At 31.9% G+C, this 12,202-nt stretch overlaps 1 protein-coding gene across 1 annotated transcript; it reads left to right on the top strand.

Moving 5' to 3' along the window:
* The first annotated feature begins 4,589 nt into the window (after window positions 1-4,589).
* LOC137836989 (protein LONGIFOLIA 1-like) lies at window positions 4,590-10,015 on the top strand. Its single transcript, XM_068645799.1, has 5 exons — window positions 4,590-5,503; window positions 6,677-6,729; window positions 6,806-8,545; window positions 8,623-8,776; window positions 8,941-10,015. Exons 1-5 carry the CDS (start codon window positions 5,359-5,361, stop codon window positions 9,723-9,725), a joined length of 2,877 nt encoding a protein of 958 aa, XP_068501900.1. The 5' UTR covers window positions 4,590-5,358; the 3' UTR covers window positions 9,726-10,015.
* Window positions 10,016-12,202: the final 2,187 nt, after the last annotated feature.

Genomic DNA, 12,202 nt, shown 5'->3' with positions numbered 1-12,202 from the left:
GGGGTCGCTTGGTTCGCTTGGAACATTGATGAGTATGCGTCCAAGCAATTGTTGTCTTCTTGGTGTGAGTGTGATCACCCGATCGAGATTGCTCCTCTTGTTCGATTCCATCGAGTCGTTGCTTCAACTCTTTATTCTTCTCTTTGAGAAGTCGCACCTCCTCTTCATTCCTCCATTGATCTTCGATGCCTTTTTGACGCATCTCCTCCACTTGCGCTTAGAGTGTTTGAATTATTGTGATTTGCTCTTCAATGACCTGACCATGGTTGACAACGTTCATTGTTGACACCATTGTTGCTAATTTGGAATTGACTCTAAATTTGACTGCTATATCTTGACCCCACGGTGGGCGCCAATTGTACCTGTATAAGCAAAGATGGTCTACATAGTACTTGGAACTGGTTGTACAATTGTTGACGTGCCCGTGATCTCCCTGCTCCTTCCTCCGAGTCTCTTTCCTCAAATGCTGGTGCTCGGTCAGGATTGACCTGAAAAAGGTACTTCGACGATCAAGTAAGTACTCTGTGTAAAGAGCGTATATCTATAAACTGATTAAAACGTATCTTACACCTATGTAAAAGGGTTTATTCATAGTGTTAGTCATTGACCCTTGTTATGATGGGCTGAATATCAGTTCTTTACTGATATGTATTGTGATACTTGAATTTATAGGAAGATATATTGGTATATAATTTGTTGGTATATCTGAAGAATGTCTGTATCATCTTTTAGTTAATCGGTATTAGCTGGTTTGTCAGAAATATTTCCTGCATAATCCGGGACATAAATGTGACTCATAAAGAACTATTGTAACTGTCATTATCATCATTTACTAAGTGTTTTAAGTATATTTTGACACGATCGATCGGTTATCGAGACCGAGTGACTGACTCGTCCTATACCGACTATTACATTACCCAATTTAAGCTTACCCTACAACATTCAATTTGTGTCTCTCACATTTCCACAACCCCCAACAGCTCTTTGCTATCCTTGTTTTTTAACAGTTGAGTAGTTTGTTCTTGGTCATCAACAACCATCCTTCTCTTACTTTCTTCCATCGAATCGTTGTATTCGAATTGTGCCTCATGCGTCTCCATGTCATTTGACTTCATTGAGTTATTATTTGAAGCCTCACTACCAAAGTCCCCCAACATTGACATTCTTTAAATTCCATGATAGGTTGTTCTTCCTCCAGCAGTACACCATATATATGGCCATTTATTTTCATTTTCGTCCTCAATGATGTCAAGCATGCGTTAGGCAATTTGACATGCAATCTAGTATATTTTAGCCTAACCCAATATACATTACAAGAAAATCATAAAATAGAAACTAATTTTAGAGACAAAAAATAATTAGTTGTTATAATGACTAAATTAGAGACCATTTTAGGAACTAAATAAATTTTTGGTTTCTAAATTAGTTTATATTATTGTTAAATGGTTTCTAAATTGGTATCTAATTAGCAACCAAAGTTTTTGCTACCAAATTTAGAATGTAAATAATTGGTAGTTAAAACTTGGTAGCTAGTTAGATACCAATTTAGAAACTATTTAACAATAATATAAACTAATTTAGAAACCATTTTTTTTTAGTTTCTAAAATAGTCTCTAATTTAGTTAATATTGCAACTAATTATTTTGGTCTTTAAAAATTGATTTTTATTTGATGATGTTCTTGTAATGATAATGTATCTTATCTTCATCCACCAATAGGAATGTTCCAACAATGACAATCACCTTTTTGAAAACTCTGTTGGTTCCACAGGAAAATTGTAAGACCTCTGCATCTCACCCAACAACAACTTTGTTGTCCAAAAAACTTCTTCCCTTGAAGAACAAAATAATAATTATCAAATTATCCATAATTATATACGTAATTATTATATACATAATTATATACAATATTAATTTAATAATTTAATAATGATAAAATCTCATAACTAGAAATCACCATATAACTAGTTTGTAATTTGAAAAGAAAGTCTCCATCCACAAGCAAGAGAATAAGAAATTACCATTTTTCGTACTATCTTTCTTATACAATGGATTCTAACATTTTTGACAAGTAAGTTTGAAACATAGTAGGTAATATTTAAGTTCTCTTTCGTTGTCTTCAGCTGTGTGTATCCCTTCCATCGATCACCATGGCGCTGCTTGCGTTCCTCCACATGATTGCTTTCAACGATTCTATTCCCAATGGTGTCTCCAAACCTACCTTCACTCCCTACAAAAGATGTTGTTCTAGACGATCATATCATGAGTGATTGGAAACAAATGAACTTTCATATCTCTTTGTAAAGTGAACTAATATTAGATAAGCTCCACTTTTAAGTCATGTCCCAAGTAAGGAAATGATGGAAAAAAACAATTTTGTTAATAAAATATTATACCTTTTGAATTTAATCAATAATGTTTATTCAGTAAAATTTTGAATAATGTTATACCCTTTGCATCATGCTTTTTATTAATTATTTTAATATTTTATAAATAAAATAATGTGTATTTTAAAACATAAAAACTAATATTTTTTTAAAAAGTCAACTTTATTAAAAAATCAAAAGTTTAAAGCTATTCTAAAATCTATTTCATGAAAATTTATTTATAAACTTCATCCTAAGTTGGTTGAAATAAATTCAAAATATTCATTTTTGATAAATTATCTATAAAAAAAGGAATATAGTCAACTAAAATAAAAAAAACACTTTACATGGTACATCTATTTTTGAACTAGCTATTTAAAATCAACAATTTTAATTATATGACCATCTAATGTAGTTTAAAAGACAATTTACATTTTCAATATACTAATTTAATATAAATTTTAAAAAATTTCAGAATTTATTTATTAATTTTTTACATAATTTAAAACTAAGCACTACAACAAAATAATTAAATAGATTTTTTATATTAAATTATATATTATTTTATAAATTAAAAAATTATTAATATTTAAATTAATTTATATTATTAATAAAAAAACTATAAATTAATTTTTAAATTAGTATTTAAGCTACCAAGATTTTATTTACCATTTAAAATAATTAGTAGCTAAAATTTTGGTAGATTATTACATACAAATTTAGAAACTAATTTATAACTTTTTATTAATAATAAAAATTACTTTAAATACTAATAAATTTTTAGTGTATAAATAGTATCTAATTTAATAAATATAGCAACTAATTAATTTTTCTCTTTAAAATTAATTTTATTTAATAAGTTTTTAGTACTAAGAGTGTATAATTTAATTTTAATAAATGTTAATTAATAGCATATAATTGTGTTTAGTCATAGTATTATCATTAGTAAGGATTATTTATGATATAAAAATGGTAATCAACCCTATAAAAAAAAAAACCTTGAATGCATAGAAGTTGAGGGCATGTTGTAGGAATAGAAATAATGTCATCACTTTATTCTTTTTAGAATATTAGTAGTGGTGTTTAAAAGTTGATTAAAAAAGTGGATGATTAAGTTGACAAAATTTGTTTGAATTGAATTACATATTTGAGAATTAAAAATGTTGATTTTATAACACAAATAATGATAACCCTAAAAAAATAATAGAAGTCCTTGAAGTTTGAAAAGGGAGAAAAATATAGTGATTTTGTTTTGTTTTTCCCTCTGAGTCTCTGACAAACTCCACATGCTCCTTGAGAAAGGCCCAAGCCACAGACCCACCCACGTTATTGTGTCTGCATACAAGTGCTAGGAAATGACCACAGCAGATCTACCTCATCTCTGACCCACGCATTTATACACTTTTTTTTTCTTTTTTTTTTCAATAATATAATTATCCAAATAAAATTTATTTATTTTATGTCAAATTCTAACATCAAATAACATAACAGATGACACCCTAAATTTAATAAGTTTTATTAAAAAAAATTCTCACATTACTATTTTGATCCTATCTAGGGTTAGCTCAAGATTTTCAAATTTTGACCATTTATCTAGATTAGGTTAATATGGAATCTCCATAATCCCTTTTTAAAATGTCCTTTTTAAGTGCAAAATATGCAATACCCATAATATTTTTTATCACTAAAAAAAATAATTATTATATTGATCAAACTGAATATTATTTTATAAATAAAAAATTATTAATATCTGATATAATTGTTATTATTAATAAAAAATTATAAATGAATTTTTAAATTGATATAAATTAGTTAGTAATATTTTAGCTATTAATTGTTTTAAATTCTTGAATGTATATAAATTATATCTAAATTATAGTTAATTTAAAAGGAAAATAATTATTAATTAAAATTTTAATAACTAATTTAAAATCTAAAATAAATAATAACTAAAATCTTGGTAGTTAATTTAGATATTAATTTAAAAATTAATTTAAAATTTTTTTAATAAATAAAATTATTTTAAATATTAATAAATTTTTAATTTATAAAATAATATCTCACTTATATAATATAATAATTAATTATTTTTTATCTTAAAATCGAATATAACCTGAAATTGGGTTTGTTTTTATTGAGATAATAATTAAAAGAACTCAACTACTAAGAATTTGATAACGAGAATTTATACATATATATATTTAACAGGTCTTATCTGTCTCATGCACTCTGATTTTGACACCTCAAATTCCACTCTTTTTCTCCTCTCTCTTACGTAATGTGAATAAGAAAAGGTGTCTCTGAGAGTTGTTTATTCTTGGCCAAAATTTTCAACACTTGCCTTCTTCATATATACACACCACAACTCCTCTCTCTCACACTCTTTAGCCTCTGCAGCTGCATCCTCTGCAAGAGAAAGCAAAACTAAAGATAAAAAATATTCTTCTGCTCAGTTAAAGAAACAAAAACATCTCTTCTTGGGTCTCTCAAAATTTTCCATCTTCTTTCTGCATCACTTTGGAATTGCTTCGTTTCTACTTCTTTTTTGTTCTTTCTATTCTGCTTTTGCAGGATATATATTCTCTTATCTGCTGTGTGAAACCCCAACATCACCCTCTTTCTGCAATTTTCTGCTTTCTTTCTCTTTGCTCCTCTCAAGGTCTTGGACATTCTCTTCCCTTCACATGCACATGCACACGCTCATACACATGTATGTAATGTGTGTAACAAGCAAAAGCATGAAATTTGCATGACCAAGTCTTCTCCTGGCTTAATGCAAGTTCCAGTCAATGCATTGATGTTATCAATTTATCATCTTTTTCAGAAACTTCTCTGATCCAAAACACCAATTCCTCCTTCTGAACCACCTTGACTACACACTCCAAATTCTTTCTACCCCAAAACAAAAGGCCTTTAATTTATTCTTTGTGGGAGGAGGATGGTAGTTTCTTAGGCCTTGTGAACTCTGAAAAGTTGAAGGGTATAGCAGAAAAATGTCTAAAAAGGTTTTCACATCAATGAAGGATGAAAATCCAGACTTGCAGAAGCAAATTGGGTGCATCAGTGGATTTTTTCAGCTCTTTGACCGCCACAGGTTCCTCACAGGTAGCAGCCACAGTCAGAACATACCAACTAAAGGTAATATAATCTGCAATATATCTGTTATTGCCATATATGCATTTTGATGATGCTTTTGTTAGTATTAATGTTACCTAGATACATTTTTTAATATGTGATATTCATAAACTTTATATTAAAAAAAGACTAAATAACAATTTTTAGTTGACATTAATAAAAATGACTAATTGACAAATTTTGATTGGCATGTATACTGAGTAAAATCGCTTTCTTTCAACATTAATTGGACTGGCCCTATCAACTTGCAATTTGTCAGTGATATAATGTCACAGTTTTTTCCCATTAGCTATTTTTTGTTCAGCTTTATTTTAAAATTTGATGGGATGAGAAGGGTAGTTGCTGATTAACTGGTTATTGGTAAAAGTTCTTTCACTGCCTGTAGTTACAAGGCAAAACAAAGCTCTTTTTTTTTTTCCTTTTTAACTGTTCTCCTGATTAACTCATGGATGCATTTCCAAATTAAATCATTGTTTAATGTAGAAATCATTGTTTCAGATGTTTAAATATTAAATGCTTTGGAATGTCAGTTTTCATTCTTTAGCAGTGCCTGAGATGCAGATATGTTTTTTCTTTTGAATTTGTACCATTCCCAGTAATTATTTCATTTTCCTCATTTAATATAAGATGAGTGTTTGGTTGGAATAATTATGGAGAAATAATTATTTCCTTTCAATGTGTCTGAAGAAGCTGGCAAAACAAATAATTTAACTAAATACAAACAAATACAGACTTTATACATTTCCAGGTAGAGCACATGGTTCTGCATAAATGTTTTATCATTGCTACCATGCAAAATTTTTGCAGATAAATAAGTACATTTCTGGTTCAGATTTTTCCATTAAAATATTAAGATTCCTTGTACGATAACTACTCTTAAATGACAAGTTTTTGGTACTGCTCATGATGGTTCATACATTCAAATTAGGTGTATTAAGCTAATAATTGTCATTACATATTTAAATAATGGTGTGTTAATGGTGTCATATTTAATGGTGTGTTAACTTTTAACTTATTACATTGAACTGGGATGATATTATTTTCTTTAAAGGCTTAACTTTTGAACCTGCCAACATAATCTATCAGAAAGAATTTAGGAATGAAGGCTTTAGTTTAGATTAAAATTTTCACAAGACATTCAAACTACTTCCTACTAAAATTCCCTTCCTTTCTCAGGTGGAACAAGGAACCAAGTGAAAGAGGTGAATAATACAAATCAAAAGGCAACGGTAAGAAAAGTGGTTAAAAGTTGAAATCATCAGAAAAACTTGGTAGAAACAGTTAAGAATGTGAGTTTGGTTGCAGGGAAACATTAATGTGAAGGTTGCAAGAGAGAATCAGCAATTCTCCACAGAATCATCAGGAACTTCAATGTCTTCATCCTCTCGTTCATCTAGCATGTCATCCCTTGAGTTCAGTAGAACAATTCAGATAGAAGCACCACCAATCAGTCCAATGAAAATTCCAGAGAACTGTAATTCAGAAATAGCATTGAAGCAACATGGCAACCGAGGCTCTCAGTCCCTTGATCTCTATGATATTGTCAAAGAGTCAATGCATAGAGATGTTCAGGGATTGTCAGTAAAAACTGTGGCTAAAGAGGAAAAGAAGGGTAGAATCTTGAAACACGTTGACTCTCCCAGGCCTTTGGAGCCCCCAAAACCTGTCAATATGGTTGCTTGGGATTCCCCCAGACTCTCTTATGATGGGAGGGACACACAAGATACATTAAAATCTGCTACAAAGCCTAAGGAACTCCCCAGGCTTTCCTTGGACAGCAGAGAAGGATCCATCAAAAGCTTCAATGAAGGAACAAAATGTCGCGGCCTTCTGAAGGGTCTACAGAAAGGGTATAGTAGCTCGGGCACAATGCTTAAGCAGCTGCAGGAACCAGAAACTTCTAGAAGATCATCCAGTGTTGTAGCAAGGTTGATGGGACTAGAAACCTTCCAAGAATGCACAGAAACTTGTTGTGATACTCAACAAAGGATCTGTACAAGCAAAAATGAATCAAATTCAGAACCTAGCACAAATGATGAGTACAAGCAACACCAAAATGTTGTATCATTGAAGGGATCTACCTTGCTTCAGTTTAGGAGGGATGCTTCAATCCTAAATGTGACTCCTTATTCACGGTTTTCCCTAGAACCAACTCTGTGGAGGCAGCCCGAAGCAAGTCAAGGTTCTCAATTACAAACTTCCAAGAGAAGTGAATCTTCAGCAAAAGCATCAAACCAATCGCTCTCGGTATACGGGGAAATTGAAAAGAGGATAGCAGATATAGAGTTCAAAAATTCTGGAAAGGATCTCAGAGCGCTTAAACAGATTCTTGATGCAATGCAGAGATATAAAGAATCATTACATATTACAAGGGATCAGGCTTCAAATTCTCTATCTGACAATAGGAGTAATAGCAGTCTTAGTGAAAGCTCGATAGTCAAAAGCCCAAGAATACGGCAGAAGGACCCAACATCCACCACTGTTGACATTTCAAATTCACCAATTTTCATAATGAAACCAGCAAAATCTGCAAGACAAACCAGCAAGTTTAGTCCTGCTAATCCTGTTAATGGAGTAATGGGTGGCAAACTTGACAGGAAAACAGCAAAGGGTATCAGTCCAGCAATCAGACATGCCAAGGATTCCATTGGTCAACCCTTCCACTCGGTGGACAAGAGTAACAATAAGATGAGAACATCAAAATTGTTGCAATCCCCAAAAGTTCCTCAAGTGATCCATGGGGAAAATGCCACCAACTCCAGCAATGCAACAGGGGCCAAGAGCCCGAGACTGCAAAAGAAGTTTGGTTTGGAGAGGCGCTCACCAACAACAAGCCCATCATCAGATTCAAGCAGTAACAGAAGACAACACAATAGGCAATCTGTGGAATTGTCTTCCCCAAGTACTACACCCAGACAAAAATCCAGTGAGACCAAAAACCAAAGGGGGGGTTTTAAGCATGAAGTTGGCGTAGAAGTCATTCACATGGATCATTCTGATAGGATCAACAGCAACTGCATCCAGTTAAAGGGCTTGAATCAAAATGTATGTATATCTTATTCCCATCTTTGAATTCTTGCAACTAAATCACCTGGTTTAATATTTTTCTTTTCATTGACCAGAATTCAGCAAATGATTTGAGCAAAGAAAGCTTTCAAGCTGAGAAAATAATTACAGCAGAACAACCAAGCCCTGTGTCTGTTCTTGATGCTGCTTTCTACAGTGAAGAACCACCTTCTCCAGTTAAAAAGAAATCAGACATCACAAAAGATTTAGGTAGGTTACACACTTCATTTCTAAGCAGCATAGATTGAATCATCTTTAAAATGAATCATGCACAAAATACATTATTTTATGCCATTATCAAAAAAACAAAAATCCAGTAAAGGAGGTTTTGTTACATATTATATTATTGACTTTATTCAAATTTATTGCTACAGATGATGCTCTTAACACTTATGATAGCAGCGAGGAGAACTCAGAAGATCTTCTTCTTTTATCCAACAATGCAAAAGCAAACTTCAGCAGTAGAACCAGTGATACTGACTTGAGAACTCCAAATTTGGTTCAAATTCTCCATCAAATTGACTCAAATGATGAGATATTTACCAATTTCAGAGACTATAAAGATCCTGACCATAAATATATATCAGAAATACTGTTAGCATCAGGATTGCTCAGCAGTCCAAGCTCTAGCTACGGTTTTCATTCATCAAGTCAGCCCATAAACCCAAAGTTGTTCCTTGTACTAGAGCAAATCAAGACAAACAAAAAGTGTTTCAAAATTGAATACAATGCCAAGAAAATTGCTGGGCTGAATAGTCCTGACCAAACGCAAAGACAGCTAATATTTGATGTCGTTAATGACATTCTAGCTCAGAAAATAATATTGGAAAGTTCTACTCCGTGGTGCCAGTCAAATCAGCCAATAAGTAGAACAGTACGAGGACAGCTGCTTTTGGATGAGCTTTGCACAGAAATTGATAAGTTACAACATAAACATAGGAATGTCAACCTGGTTAATGAGGATGAGAATATGAGAAGCCTCTTGTGGGAAGAGTTGATGCACTGTCCCACAATTTACACAAACAGTTACATGGAAATTCCAAATGTTGTGTTGGATATTGAACGGTTGATCTTCAAAGATTTGATAACTGAAGTTGTGAGAAGTGAAGTAGCTAACCATTCTGGTAAGCACTGCAAACAACTGCTGTTTTCCAAGTAGGACTTCTGGGTAATCAGTTTAAGAAATAATTTTCAGCCTTCATCTGTAAACTTTCTTTTCTACCTATACTTATACTTTGAGGAGGGGTAATTAATAGAAACTTTAGATTTTATTTCCTGTCTAAACTCATTAAGCATTGATGTCTACAATTATCTTTTTTTCACGGATTTATAGTGTATGTTGAAAAAATACATGTAGAAATGCAGATAAATGTATATATCTATCAATGACATGATCTTCTTTGTTAGGGCAAGCTCCTCCAGAGGTGCTAATGCCTCAACTTTTTATTATATGTTTCCTTCCATTCAAAATATTTCTGGTAATATTACATAATACTACGTTATCTGGTCTCTGCCATCTCTTCAGTAACAGTATAATAACCATGAAGATCATAAACAAAATGAAAAAGAAGTTCAGCACCATGTGGACTTTTTATTTGTTGTGTATCATGGATCAAAACTCAACCTGAACCTCAGTATTGCTCTTTTCACCAATTCTAAGAAATGGCTCACTGTCATATAACTAATTCCAATTATTGACTAGGAACTTGTATGCTAAAGTTGTGTCGCTTTTAATTTTCTGCACTTCTAAATGAACTCTTAGGCTTTAGCCATGTAAAACAGAGATTTGTAGCAATAACAACTAATGCTGAAAAAAGTAGATTCAATTTTCATATCAGTGCACTCCCTGTGAAGATAGTTCATACATCTACTCTACATTTCTTTTGGTGAATAATCAGTTAGTTACTTTCACAATATTGTAAATTTCATGAAACAAAAATGGTATACTAATATATTATTTATTTCTTTTATCCTAAAAAATTATTAAATTATACAATATTTATTACAAATTGCAAAAGCATATGACAGGGAGAGGGAGAGTAAACAGGTGTATCAGGTTTGCATTTTATAATTATACATTTCATATAAAATCATCCCATTAATAACGTTTCTCTCTTTTTTCTACCCTTTCCTTTAAAATATCAAACACCAATCATATGAAGTATTCAACATACCATCATAAATATCGCAAACAAACTTCAGTAAAAAGAATCACGAATCATGAATTAATTCACAAGGGAAATGATATTAGCACATACCTTAAAGACTGTTAAAATGGGAACATGCCTCTACAAGATAGTAATATACATACTATAATTGCCATAAGCAAACAGCGACCTAGATTTCACCACTACAGAACTATCTATTCTGACAGTCACTTGAACTAGTACAATAAATGTGTCAAAAATGGAAGCATGTACTTGTAGCTCACATTTTTTTATGACAATTTAGCATAATTTGAGGACTAGAAGCACATAATTGAAGTCTATCAACACACTGTATTCAAAACAATCCAATACACAATTGAAATAGCATAGCTGGATGGTGGAGAGCCTCTAGAAGCCACTTCTTCAACCTGAATTCGTAAAAGTACTGCAAAAAAAGTGTTTCTTTCCACTGTTTTCACAACATCCTAGTTTCTAACACATACATAACTCTGAAAACAATTCCCATCATCCATTAAAACTCATCACAGGAAAAACAAGCCCAAAACCGTAGCACGTGTAAATTTAAATGTAAAACATAAATGAGGGAAAAAGGAAATTTTGGGGTGAAGGGAAAAGAGGGAAAGATTCAAAATTGAGAAAGTAATGGGGCAAAATGAAAATAAAAAGTTTACCAGTGGATTGCAGGTCCTAAATGAAGGTAATGCATGAGAGGGATTGAGATTTAGGAGTATATATATACAACACAGTAATTGCATAACTGAATATACTTTCATTATCACAATACACAACATTTTTTTGTTGCTTGTGCTCGAGTTCCTCCATTCAATGTACATAACTTCCTTGCATGCTTAGGTAGTTCCAAGTACTCACCTTTTGTAATAGACAAATCTACACCATCAAGTAACTTGGACATAGTTAGTAGTTGATTTCTTTTATCAAGATGACCTACAAATTAATTATATGATAATTAATTCTAATCCTCCAAAATATAATGCAATATCTAAGGTTCCTTTGATATAACTAAAGATTCACTTAATAAAACTTCAATACTCCTCATTAGGATTGGACATAAATTTACTAATCGCTCTCATTATGTATGGTCTTGTACAAACCATGACATACATAAGATTTTTCACTACTTATGCATATGATATTCGAGATATTTTCTTCCTTAGTGTTTCATTGTTAGAACTTGTACTTGAGGATAACTTACAATTGATAGGAAGCTTGGTAGAAATTTTCTTACAATCCTCCTTGTTGAAGTGTCACAAAATTTTTGGTAAATAATTATTTTAAGAAAGCAGAACATTCCATCTTCTCTATCTCAAAGGATTTTCATCCTTAAAAATCTTACTTGTTGGTCCTAAGTCCTTCATATCAAACACTGTAGCCAACTGTTCCTTCAATTCTACGATTCGAGCTTTGTTGGGGTCTACCAACAACATGTCAACCACATACAATAAGATAC

This window comes from Phaseolus vulgaris, chromosome 4 (genome assembly GCF_000499845.2).
Source record: "Phaseolus vulgaris cultivar G19833 chromosome 4, P. vulgaris v2.0, whole genome shotgun sequence".
NCBI classification, from domain to species: Eukaryota; Viridiplantae; Streptophyta; class Magnoliopsida; order Fabales; family Fabaceae; genus Phaseolus; species Phaseolus vulgaris.
Note: the sequence above shows the minus strand (reverse complement) of the source record. Positions and strands in the feature narration are given on the sequence as shown.

Excerpts from the sequence above, each read along its gene's own strand:
- LOC137836989 (XM_068645799.1), top strand. The coding sequence starts at position 5,359 with ATGTCTAAAAAGGTTTTCACATCAATGAAGGATGAAAATCCAGACTTG. Across the intron at positions 5,504-6,676 it reads TCAGAACATACCAACTAAAG|GTGGAACAAGGAACCAAGTG; the intron begins GTAATATAATCT and ends TTCCTTTCTCAG. Across the intron at positions 8,777-8,940 it reads AGACATCACAAAAGATTTAG|ATGATGCTCTTAACACTTAT; the intron begins GTAGGTTACACA and ends TTATTGCTACAG.